Source organism: Capricornis sumatraensis, chromosome 13 (assembly GCF_032405125.1).
Source record: "Capricornis sumatraensis isolate serow.1 chromosome 13, serow.2, whole genome shotgun sequence".
In the NCBI taxonomy this organism is placed as follows: Eukaryota; Metazoa; Chordata; class Mammalia; order Artiodactyla; family Bovidae; genus Capricornis; species Capricornis sumatraensis.
Genome location: NC_091081.1, coordinates 90,561,828 through 90,575,088, shown reverse-complemented (window position 1 = coordinate 90,575,088; position 13,261 = coordinate 90,561,828). Strand labels below are relative to the sequence as shown.

At 47.3% G+C, this 13,261-nt stretch overlaps 1 protein-coding gene across 1 annotated transcript in view; it reads right to left on the bottom strand.

Moving 5' to 3' along the window:
- Positions 1-879: 879 nt before the first annotated feature.
- ERMARD (ER membrane associated RNA degradation) overlaps positions 880-13,261 on the bottom strand; it is a 28,862-nt gene continuing 16,480 nt past the window's right edge. Inside the window, exons 10-15 of the mRNA XM_068985119.1 lie at positions 7,250-7,333; positions 6,528-6,604; positions 5,992-6,117; positions 5,556-5,774; positions 2,757-2,870; positions 880-1,157 (exon numbers count right to left, since the gene is read on the bottom strand). Of these exons, the coding sequence (XP_068841220.1) occupies positions 977-1,157; positions 2,757-2,870; positions 5,556-5,774; positions 5,992-6,117; positions 6,528-6,604; positions 7,250-7,333 (801 nt within the window). The 3' untranslated portion in view covers positions 880-976. The remainder of the gene's footprint in view (positions 1,158-2,756; positions 2,871-5,555; positions 5,775-5,991; positions 6,118-6,527; positions 6,605-7,249; positions 7,334-13,261) is intronic.

Here is a 13,261-nt window from a genome sequence, read left to right as displayed (position 1 = left end):
CAATGACGTGGGGGGGATTGCATCACAGTAGACAGAAGCGGGAGGCGTCCCTGTCTTTACCCACAAGTTCAGTTACAAGGGGGTGGCCGCCGCTGAGCTGGAGAAGCGACGGCGGGACCAGGAAAGTCTGCGGTCACATGTGGCCTCCCTGCCGGCCTCTGACGGCAGAGAAGCCAGAGCGCGTGGCAGGACGCCCTTCCTGGGAGGCCGACCCGCCAGCAAGGCCAGGAGGAGGCTGTGCGGCCAGCGGGGGAGGGGCACAGCCGAGTGGATACAGACTCGGGGTCCAGGGCAGCCCGGCAGAGGCTCCTGGAGACCCTCCGGCCTTGCTGCCGCGGACGAGGAGCTTCCCGGAGTGGCTGCGCAGGGCCTCCCGCGAGCCTGAGCTGGGGGGTCTGCGGCCCGTCTCACTCTGTCCTCCCAGGGCCTGCACTAAGCCTGCCAGACTGGACCCCCGGGGACACGCTGGCCGGCAGGCTTGCTGTCCAGGGCCCTCCAGGAGCTGTTCTGCCCCTCCTCTCTCCAGCGAGTTCCACGTCCCATCCACTTCACCCTCTGCTTCAAGGACAGGGTGGCTGGTCCAGGGGTGGACGTCCACCCAGCCTGGCCCGTGAGCACAGGGCAGGGTCCTGGTCACAGCCGTCGTTTCAAGATTAGCACTGTGACCAGTGAGATGTAGCCGCCCACGCCTGGGTGACGGCTGACTGAGAAGACTCTCCTCTGCACAGGACGCAGCTTGGGAGACGAGGCCCCAAACTGCTGCGGCCTCTGCTTCCCAGGGACCCACCTGCAGCTCACACCAGCAGCTGGAAAGCGACTGGAGAGCTGCAGGGCAGGAAGCCCGGGGCCCGCTGGAGCAGAGTCCCGAAACCACCTGCCCTCGGAAACACACCCTGCCCGTGGGTCTTCAATTCACAAGCTATGAAGTCCACGCGGTCAGTCGGGTTTCTGATAGAGCCCGAGGCATCCTGACTTATCAGACGACTTTACTCGTGGATTTCTCAGCTAAATGCATTAACATCTGCTTCTTCCCAATAAAAGTCCGAATCTTCAACAAGGCCGCGTGTGTGAGGCGGACAGCGTCATCCCACTTGTTCCTGTCTTGCCTGGTGCAAGCTGCCACATTCTCTGTGTACTGCAAGATGCACTTCAAGAACCTGTTTCAAACAAGGAAAGTAATTTACCTATCCCACTGTAAAATCCAACAAGGATTTACGCGTATCCACTTCATTTTGGAATCACAACTGAAGTACTCTAGCTAATTTTCACCTGAAGATTCAAGAAAAGGAAATACATACAACATGGAAATGAGAGAACGCTAACTGGATGAAGGCGACAATGCCAGCGTCAGTGTGCAGCATGGATGTCCACGTGCCACACAGCACGCCCGCTCCCAGGCCCACACAGGACGCCCTGCTCACAGGACCTTAGGGGCCGCCCGGACCACACTCACATAGCAGACCCTCAACACACTGGACCCTCGGGGGCTGCGCCTCCTGTTTCTACCCCACTAGCCTCACCCCCTGCCAGAGGGGCCACCCCCCTCCACAGTAGATGCGCGCTGCTGGGAGCAGCCGTCGCTGCCGAAAGGCTTCTGCTGGAAGACGACTCGCCGGGGAGCCCACAGGGAGCTCCCTCTGACTGGCGGGCAGAAGGGTCACATCGACATTCCCCAGGTTCTCCTTAAAGGCCCCAAGTAGCCCTGAGCTCCCTCCGACTATGAACTTCCGCAGTTTTCACTCTTAGGGAGAAGTTAGAAGAGTGCAGTGAACATCCACAGCTCCCTGTCTAGACTGTGGCTTTCAGTGGAGGTGACTGTGCCCCCAAAGGACACTGGGGGCGTCTGAGCCCTTTGTGGCTGTCACAGCTGGGGGCTGCTGGCATCCAGTGGGCGGGGGCACTGCCCTACAGTGCCTACGAGGCCCTGCAGCAGACGGTCTGCGACGGGCGCCTGACCAGGCTCCGGGCATCCGCGCAGCTGAGGGCGGTGCAGCTTCACCAGCCTCCTCCCAGTATCGCCGTCTGGACAGAGTTCCCGTGGCCCTGAGGGAGGGATTCCAAAATCATCCGCACGCAGTTCACTCAGCTTTCTGAACCGTGCCCGCTCTAAAGGCTCACCGACTTGCACTGACACCCACAGAGAAGAGCGGTTCAGGGCCAGGCGGGAGGGAACACGGATCAAAATCACTGACACACAGCTTCATCCCCTGCAGTGTGCACACTGACCCAGATACCGCTGGTGTTCTGAAGTGTGCACATGACCTCAGGTACCGCTGGTGTTCTGAAGTGTGCACACTGACCTCAGGTACCATGGGTATTCTCAAGTGTGCACATGACCTCAGGTACCACTGGTGTTCTGAACTGTTACACACTGACCTCAGATACCGCTGGTGTTCTGAATTGTTACACACTGACCTCACATACTGCTGGTGTTCTGAAGTGTGCACACTGACCCAGATACTGCTGGTGTTCTGAAGTGTGCACACGACCTCAGGTACCGCTGGTGTTCTGAAGTGTGCACACTGACCTCAGGTACCATGGGTGTTCTCAAGTGTGCACATGACCTCAGGTGCCACTGGTGTTCTGAACTGTTACACACTGACCTCAGATACCGCTGGTGTTCTGAATTGTTACACACTGACCTCACATACTGCTGGTGTTCTGAAGTGTGCACACTGACCCAGATACCGCTGGTGTTCTGAAGTGTTACACACTGACCTCAGGTACCATGGGTGTTCTGAAGTGTGTACACTGACCTCAGGTACTGCTGGTATTCTGAAGCATTCTTCCCAAGAACCATGTGAATGTTGATCAATTCCAGCACAATCAGCAATAAAATCAGGTAAAGCATCGGAGACAGAAGCTTCATACTAAAAACATAAAATCAGTTAAAATTTAGTAAGTGTAAGTATTTATCACCTTTATAAGGTGCCTCCGTGAGGATACAGTGCATTCCAGATACACAGTGCCGGCACTGCTGGTAAATCTGTTACCTTTAAAATCCAAAAATTTGCTGGGTCTGTAGAACCCATATTCTGAAGTTACAGGCGGTATTTACAGTGACATTTATTGCATTTTTTCTCAAAAATAAGCATTCTCTGAAGTGGGAGCAGGGCAAAGACTAACAGTTTTGCCAAGAAAATGCACTGGTCATAGCAAACACCCACTTCCAACAACACAAGAGAAGACTCTACACATGGACATCACGAGATGGTCAACACCGAAATCAGATTGATTATATTATTTGCAGCCAAAGATGGAGAAGCTCTATACAGTCAACAAAAACAAGACCAGGAGCTGACTGTGGCTCAGATCATGAACTCCTTATTACCAAATTTAGACTTAAATTGAAGAAAGTAGGGAAAACCGCTAGACCATTCAGGTATGACCTAAATCAATCCCTTATGATTATACAGTGGAAGTGAAAAATAGATTTAAGGGCCTAGATCTGATAGAGAGAGTGCCTGATGAACTATGGAATGAGGTTCGTGACATTGTACAGGAGACAGGGATCAAGACCATCCCCATGGAAAAGAAATGCAAAAAAGCAAAATGGCTGTCTGGGGAGGCCTTACAAATAGCTGTGAAAAGAAGAGAGGAGAAAAGCAAAGGAGAAAAGGAAAGATATAAGCATCTGAATGCAGAGTTCCAAAGAATAGCAAGAAGAGATAAGAAAGCCTTCCTCAGCGATCAATGCAAAGAAATAGAGGAAAAGAACAGAATGGGAAAGACTAGAGATCTTTTCAAGAAAATCAGAAATACTAAGGGAACATTTCATGCAAAGATGTGCTCGATAAAGGACAGAAATGGTCTGGACCTAACAGAAGCAGAAGAGATTAAGAAGAGGTGGCAAGAATACATGAAAGAACTATACAAAAAAGATCTTCACGACCCAGATAATCACGATGGTGTGATCACTCATCTAGAGCCGGACATCCTGGAATGTGAAGTCAAGTGGGCCTTAGAAAGCATCACTATGAACAAAGCTGGTGGAGGTGATGGAATTCCAGTGGAGCTGTTTCAAATCCTGAAAGATGATGCTGTGAGAGTGCTGCACTCAATGTGCCAGCAAATTTGGAAAATTCACCAGTGGCCACAGGACTGGAAAATGTCAGTTTTCATTCCAATCCCAAAGAAAGGTAATGCCAAAGAATGCTCAAACTACTGCACAATTGCACTCATCTCACATGCTAGTAAAGTAATGCTCAAAATTCTCAAAGCTAGGCTTCAGCGATATGTGAACCGTGAACTTCCAGATGTTCAAGCTGGTTTTAGAAAAGGCAGAGGAACCAGAGATCAAATTGCCAACATCTGCTGGATCATGGAAAAAGCAAGGGAGTTCCAGAAAAACATCTATTTCTGCTTTATGGACTATGCCAAAGCCTTTGACTGTGTGGATCACAATAAACTGTGGAAAATTCTGAAAGAGATGGGAATACCAGAACACTTGACCTGCCTCTTGAGAAATCTGTATGCAGGTCAGGAAGCAGCAGTTAGAACTGGACATGGAACAACAGGCTGGTTCCAAATTGTGAAAGGAGTACGTCAAGGCTGTATATTGTCACCCTGCTTCTTTAACTTCTATGCAGAGTACATCATGAGAAACGCTGGGCTGGAAGAAACACGAGCTGGAATCAAGATTGCCAGGAGAAATATCAATAACCTCAGATATGCAGATGACACCACCCTTATGGCAGAAAGTGAAGAGGAACTAAAAAGCCTCTTGATGAAAGTGAAAAAGGAGAGTGAAAAAGTTAGCTTAAAGCTCAACATTCAGAAAATGAAGATCATGGCATCCGGTCCCATCACTTCATAGGAAATTGATGGGGAAACAGTGGAAACAGTGTCAGACTTTATTGTTTGGACTCCAAAATCACTGCAGATGGTGACTGCAGCCATGAAATTAAAAGATGCTTACTCCTTGGAAGGAAGGTGATGACCAACCTAGACAGTATATTCAAAAGCAGAGACATTACTTTGCCGACTAAGGTGCGTCTAGTCAAAGCTATGGTTTTTCCTGTGGTCATGTATGGATGTGAGAGTTGGACTGTGAAGAAGGCTGAGCACCGAAGAATTGATGCGTTTGAACTGTGGTGTTGGAGAAGACTCCTGAGAGTCCCTTGGACTGCAAGGAGATCCAACCAGTCCATTCTGAAGGAGATCAACCCTGGGATTTCTTTGGAAGAAATGATGCTAAAGCTGAAACTCCAGTACTTTGGCCACCTCATGCGAAGAGTTGACTCACTGGAAAAGACTCTGATGCTGGTAGGGATTGGGGGCAGAAGCAGAAGGGGATGACAGAGGATGAGATGGCTGGATGGCATCACGGACTCGATGGACGCGAGTCTGAGTGAACTCCGGGAGTTGGTGATGGACAGGGAGGCCTGGCGTGCTGCGATTCATGGGGTCGCGAAGAGTCGGACACGACTGAGCGACCGAACTGAACTGAACTGAAGTGGGAGCAGAAGCCCATCAGCTGACAGCCGCCCGGCAGAGCTCCGCCCACCGTAGCTCCGCCCACCGTAGCTCCGCCCACCAGAGTGCGCTGCACGCACCTGCGCGCCAGACGCAGGTAATTCCGCCTCTGCCGCGAGCGCAGGCTTCGGTCCTCCCACTGCCGGCGCCTCAGCTCCACACACGCAGCTACCTGGCCACCAACGAGGCGGCAGTGGGCGGTGACCCTCCGGAGCACCGCCAGCACCTCCAGGACAGCTCGGGGGCAGAAGAGGGTCCGCACGGGGGTGCTGCAGAGCGCCTGGAGCAGCCGGGGCCACCTGCGGGGCGGAGAGCGGGTCCTGAGGGCCTGTCCGCCCCGGGCCGGTGGCCTGCATACCTGCCGCGGCCGCGTCACAGGCGTCAGACTCAGCAGATCCCGTGTGAGAACGTCTGTCGCCAAACGCACCATCAGGGCGTATCTAACAGCTCCTCTGCGAAGTCTGCAACCCAACACACCTCCCCCAGGCCCAAGCACCCAGGGCGCCCCAGACTCACTGCTCAGGAGGAAGGGGCCCTGAGAGGTGGGCAGTGCGGTGTGTCTGAGGTGCATGGCAACACAGCTCGGCCACGATCTCTGTGATTAAAGAGCTGCAGGCATCTGTCTCAGAATCACCTTCTGGTCTGAAGACAGGAAACATTTAAGGGCCTGTGACAAGGAGCAGTTGCCCAACTAGGGCCAGAGCAAACTGATGTTTATCTCAGTGCAAAGCACTTCATCTGCAACTTGTTTTCCCCAAAATAAAATGAAAAGCCACGTAGGAGGACCAGGTAAAGGCGAACGACAGAGGCGCCACCGACTGACTGTTCTGCCAGACGCCACCCACCTGCCCAGGAGGCCTGCCTTCATGCCGGAGCCCTAGGTCTCTGCAAACGCTTCCCCCACGACTGGGCCCTGAGACCCCCAGTCTCGGCCCTCCAACACCTAGCCCTAGTAACTCCTCCTTGGGACCTGTCTCCTGACAGTCTTGCCAGAGAAGACACTGTTTGGAGCTGAGGTCACAGAGACTTGCGAGGCTTCTGTGAGGACTCACCGCACAGGCTCCCTTTCGGCTTCTTCAGGCAAAGGCAGCAGAGGCCAAGCTCCAATGCTCCCCTCACAGCTCAGCACCTAATACGACATGTTTGTAAAATTGTTACAGAGGCTGCATTTGAAAACTGGGTGGGCATCTGTTATTCGGTCACCGCAGGTAAAGAAGGCAGGTGAAAACGAGACCCTTAGGAGGTGCCGACAGCCCCTCCCGCCCGACGCTCCGGGGACACCTCTGCAAATCTCCCCAGCCCTCCTGCGCTGACTCTACAGCTCCCTTTCCGAATTTCTATTAGCAGCTCTCCTGACGATTATATCCTTGGACGTGACCCCACCTGGCCCCCTGGTACTGCCTGCCGTATGTAAAATAAAGTTTCTGAGCCACCCTCCAATCACAATATCTGGGTAGAGATGCTCACAATCTTATTGCTTGTTTAATCTACAGGTTAACAAAAGCTGGTCAGACGAAGCTGACATCCCTCACCACTGCCAAGCAGCACCTGTGACAGGTCCTGGGTTAACGGCACGCAGTCACCCACAAAGTACCTAAAACACCGAGGACGCAAACCCACCATCCCCTCGACCGCTGGACCCCAAAAAGGCCACGCATCTGGGAGGCACACAAGCCACAGGGTCAGGTCTGGGGACCCGAAGCCAGGCTGGAGGAGGCGGCCTGCACCCTTCAAATCTCTACAGCTGTGGACCTGCACACCCCTCCCCACATACCTGTTTTTTAAGCTGAGAAGCTGGGTGGCAGCGAGAAACGTAGGTTGCTGCAAGGTTAATCAGTGACCTCACCGCTGCTTTTTCCTGGTTTAGAGAAAACAGACCATTGTTACTACAACTTTGGTCAGGCTTCTGCTTCTCTGCTATCGCATCTGAGGTCACATAAGAGTCCTGACTTCTTGTTAACTCCCTACACATAATTTTCTCAGCTAAAAGAATGAAAACTCTTCATTAAAATGGCTTTGACACAGTAGTCAAGCCATAACCAACAAAATTATCTTAAATAAGGCTGATTAATAGTGATCAATTACAAATGCCACTCTGTCCACAATGCAACGAAACCAGAAATAAATGAGAAAAAGTGTCCAAACAATTGGAAAATTTAAGAGATACTCCTGAAAAACTAGGACACAAGAATTTAAGCATTAAAAATGAATATAGGTAGATATATTCCTAAGTATTTTATTCTTTTCGTTGCAATGGTGAATGGAATTGTTTCCTTAATTTCTTTTTCTACTTTCTCATTATTAGTGTATAGGAATGCAAGGGATTTCTGTGTGTTGATTTTATATCCTGCAACTTTACTATATTCATTGATTAGCTCTAGTAATTTTCTGGTGGAGTCTTTAGGGTTTTCTATGTAGAGGATCATGTCATCTGCAAACAGTGAAAGTTTTACTTCTTCTTTTCCAATTTGGATTCCTTTTATTTTTCTGCTCTGACTGCTGTGGCCAAAACTTCCAGAACTATGTTGAATAGCAGTGGTGAAAGGGGCACCCTTGTCTTGTTCCTGACTTTAGGGGAAATGCTTTCAATTTTTCACCATCGAGGATAATGTTAGCTGTGGGTTTGTCATATATAGCTTTTATTATGTTGACGTATGTTCCTTCTATTCCTGCTTTCTGGAGAGTTTTTATCATAAATGGATGTTGCATTTTGTCAAAAGCTTTCTCTGCATCTATTGAGATAATCATATGGCTTTTATTTTTCAATTTGTTAATGTGGTGTATTACATTGACTGATTTGCGGATATTGAAGAATCCTTTCATCCCTGGGATAAAGCCCACTTGGTCATGGGGTATGATCTTTCAAATGTGTTGTTGGATTCTGATTGCTAGAATTTTGTTAAGGACTTTTGCATCTATGTTCATCAGTGATATTGGCCTGTAGTTTTAAAGACCTATATATAGAAAACTACAAAACACTGGTGAAAGAAATCAAAGAGGACACTAATAGATGGAGAAATATACCATGTTCATGGATCGGAAGAATCAGTACAGTGAAAATGAGTATACTACCCAAAGCAATCTATAGATTCAATGAAATCCCTATCAAGCTACCAGCGGTATTTTTCACAGAGCTAGAACAAATAATTTCACGATTTGTATGGAAATACAAAAAACCTCGAATAGCCAAAGCAATCTTAAGAAAGAAGAATGGAACTGAGGAATCAACCTGCCTGACTTCAGGCTCTACTACAAAGCCACAGTCATCAAGACAGTATGGTACTGGCACAAAGACAGAAATATAGATCAATGGAACAAAATAGAAAGCCCAGAGATAAATCCACACACCTATGGACACCTTATCTTTGACAAAGGAGGCAAGAATATACAATGGAGTAAAGACAATCTCTTTAACAAGTGGTGCTGGGAAAACTGGTCAACCACTTGTAAAAGAATGAAGCTAGAACACTTTCTAACACCACAGACAAAAATAAACTCAAAATGGATTAAAGATCTAAACGTAAGACCAGAAACTATAAAACTCCTAGAGGAAAATATAGGCAAAACACTCTCCCACATAAATCACAGCAGGATCCTCTATGATCCACCTCCCAGAATACTGGAAATAAAAGCAAAAATAAACAAATGGGACCTAATTAAAATTAAGAGCTTCTGCACAACAAAGGAAACTATAAGCAAGGTGAAAAGACAGCATTCGGGATGGGAGAAAATAATAGCAAATGAAGTAACTGGCAAACAACTAATCTCAAAAATATACAAGCAACTCCTGCAGCTCAACTCCAGAAAAATAAACGACCCAATCAAAAAATGGGCCAAAGAACTAAACAGACATTTCCCCAAAGAAGACATACAGATGGCTAACAAACACATGAAAAGATGCTCAACATCACTCATTATCAGAGAAATGCACAATGAGGTACCATTTCTTGCCAGTCTGAATGGCTGCGATCCAAAGGTCTACAAGCAATAAATGCTAGAGAGGGTGTGGAGAAAAGGGAATCCTCTTACACTGTTGGTGGGAATGCAAACTAGCATAGCCACTATGGAGAACAGTGTGGAGATTCCTTAAAAAACTGGAAATAGAACTGCCTTATGACCCAGCAATCCCCCTGCTGGGCATACACACCGAGGAAACCAGAATTGAAAGAGACACGTGTACCCCAATGTTCATCGCAGCACTGTTTATAATAGCCAGGACATGGAAGCAACCTAGATGTCCATCAGCAGACGAATGGATAAGAAAGCTGTGGTACATATACACAATGGAGTATTACTCAGCCATTAAAAAGAATACATTTGAATCAGTTCTAATGAGGTGGATGAAACTGGAGCCGATTATACAGAGTGAAGTAAGCCAGAAAGAAAAACACCAATACAGTATACTAGCACATATATATGGAATTTAGAAAGATGGTAACGATGACCCTATATGCGAGACAGCAAAAGAGACACAGATGTATAGAACAGTCTTTTGGACTCTGTGGGACAGGGAGAGGGTGGGATGATTTGGGAGAATGGCACTGAAACATGTATACTATCATATAAGAGACAAATTGCCAGTCTAGGTTTGATGCAGGATACAGGATGCTTGGGGCTGGTGCACTGGGATGACCCAGAGGGATGGTATGGGGAGGGAGGGGGGGAGGGGGGTTCAGGATTGGGAACATGTGTACACCTGTGGCAGATTCATGTTAATGGATGGCAAAACCAATACAATATTGTAATTAGCCTCGAATTAAATAATTTTTAAAAAATAAATAAAAATGAATATAACTAGAAGAGGATTACATACTATAAACACTCAACTGCCAGACATATAAGTATTTTTAAGAGTAAAAAAATTACATTATTTACAGCTGACACACCTGTATAACTGGCAAACTTGAGCCTGTGGACTATTACAAAATGTGGTCAGCTGAGGAAGGGAATGGCAAACGACTCCAGCAGTCTTGCCTTGAGAACCCACGAACAGGATGAAGGGGAAAGATACGACACTGGAAGACGAACCCACAGTGCAGCAGGCGTCCAATTTGCCACTGAGGAGGAGCAGATAAACAGCTCCAGAAAGAATGAAGAGACTAGGCCAAAGCAGAACAGATGCCCAGCTGTGGATGCGTCTGGTGGCGAAAGTAAAGCCCAAGGCTGTAGAGAACAACACTGCATAGGAACCTGGAACGCCAGGTCCATGAATCAAGGCGAATCGCAAGTGGTCAAACTGGAGATGGCCAGAGTGAACGTCAACATTTTAGCAACTGGTGAACTAAAATGGACAGGAATGGGTGAATTTAATTCAGATGACCATTATACCTACTACTGTGGGCTAGATCCCTTAGAAGAAATGGAGTAGTCCTCAGAATCAACCACGGAGTCTGAAATGCAGTACTTGGGTACAATCTCAAAAACAACAGAATGATCTCAATTTGATTCCAAAGCAAACCATTCAACATCACAGTAATCCAAATCTATGCCCCAACCACTAGTGCTGAAGAAGCTGAAGCTGAACGGTTCTATGAAGATCTAGAAAACGTTCTAGAACTAACACCAAAAATAGATGTCCTTTTCATCCTAGGGGACTGGAGTGCAACAGTAAGAAATCAAGAGATGCCTGGAGTAACAGGCAAGTTTGGTCTTGGAGTACAGAATGAAGCAGGGCAAAGGCTAACAGAGTTTTGCCAAGAGAACACACTGGTCATAGCAAATACCCTCTTCCAACGACACAAGAGAAGACTCTACACATGGACATCACCAGATGGTCAATACTGAAATAAGATTGATTATATCCTTGCAGCCAAAGATAGAGAAGCTCTATACAGTTAGCAAAAACAAGACCTGGAGCTGACTGTAGCTCAGATCATAATCTCCTTATTGCCAAATTCAGACTTATACTGAAGAAAGTAGGAAAAGCAACTAGGCCATTTGCAGTTGACTTAATCAAATCCCTTATGATTATACAGGGAGGTGACAAACAGATTCAAGGGATTAGATCTGGCAGACAGAGTGCCTGACCAACTATGGGTGGAAGTTCATAGCACCACACAGAGGCAGTGATCAAACCATCCCCAAGAAAAGGAACGGAATAAGGCAGACTGGTTGCTGAGGAGGCTTTACAAATAGCTGAGCAAAGAAGAGAGGTGAAAGGCAAAGGAGAAAAGGTAATATATATCCATCTGAATGCAGCATTCCAAAGAATAGCGAAGAGAGATAAGAAATCCTCCAGTGAACAATGCAAAGAAACAGAGGAAAACAATAGAATGGGAAAGACTAGAGATCTCTTCAAGAAAAGTAGAGATACCAAGGGAACATTTCATGCAAAGATGGCCACAAAAGGACAGAAATGGTATGGAAGCAGAAGAGATTAAGAAGAGGTGGCAAGAATACAGAGAAGAACTATACAAAAGGATCTAAATGACCCAGATAACCACGATGGTGTGACCACTAACCCAGAGCCAGGCATTCTGGAGTGTGAAGTCAAGTGGGCCTCAGGAAGCATCACTGCAAACAAAGCTAGTGGAGGTGGTGGAATCCTGGCTGAGCTGTTTCAAACCCTGAAAGATGATGCTGTTAAAATGCTGCACTCAATATGCCAGCAAAATTGGAAAACTCAGCAGTGGCCACAGGACTGGTCAGTCTTCATTCTAATCCCGAAAGGCAGTGCCAAAGAAAGTTCAGAGTACCGCACAACGGCACTCATTTTCACATGCCAGCAAGGTAATGCCCAAAGTCATTCAAGCTACCCTTGAATACCACGTGAACTGAGAACTTCCAGGTGTTCAAGCTGAATTTAGAAAAGGCAGAGGAACCAGAGATCAAATTGCCAACATCCTTTGGATCATAGAAAAAGCAAGAGAGTTCCAGAAAAACATCTACTTCTGCTTCATTGACTACACTAAAGCCTTTGACTGTGTGGATCACAACAAACTGTGGAAAATTCTTCAAGAGATGGGAATACCAGACCACCTGATCTGCCTCCTGAGAAACCTGTATGCAGGTCAAGAAGCAACAGTTAGAACCAGACACAGGACAATGGACTGGTTCAAAATCAGGAAAGGAGGACGTCAAGGCTGCATACTGTCACCTTGCTTATTTAATTTCTATGCAGAGTACATCATATGAAATGCCGGGCTGGATGAAGCACAAGATGGAATCAAGATTCCGGGAGAAATAGCAGCAACCTCAGATATGCAGATGACACCACTCTAATGAAACAAAGTGAAGAGGAACTAAAGAGCCTCTTGATGAAAGTGAAAGAGGAGAGTAAAAAAGCTGGCTTAAAACTCAGCATTTGAAAAACTAAGATCATGGCATCTGGTCCCATCACGTCATGGCAAATAGATGGGGAAACAGTGGAAAGAGTGAGACTTTCTTTTCGTGGGCTCCAAAATCACTGCAAATGGTGACTATAGCCATGAAATTGAGAGACGCTTGCTTCTCAGAAGAAAAACTATGACCAACCTAGACAGCATATTAAAAAGCACACGCATCACTTTGCTGACAAATGTCCATCTAGTCAAAGCTATAGTTTTTCTAGTGATCATGTACAGATGTGAGAGCTGGACCATAAAGAAGGCTGATGCCAAAGAACTGATGCTTTCAAACTGCTGGGGAAGACTCTTGAGAGTCCCTTGAACAGCAAGGATATCAAACCAATCAACCCTAAAGGAAATCAGTCCTGAATATTCATTGGAAGGACTGATGCTGAAGCTGAAGCTCCAATCCTTTGGCCACCTCATGCAAAGAGCCGACTCACTGGTAAAGGGCCTATGCT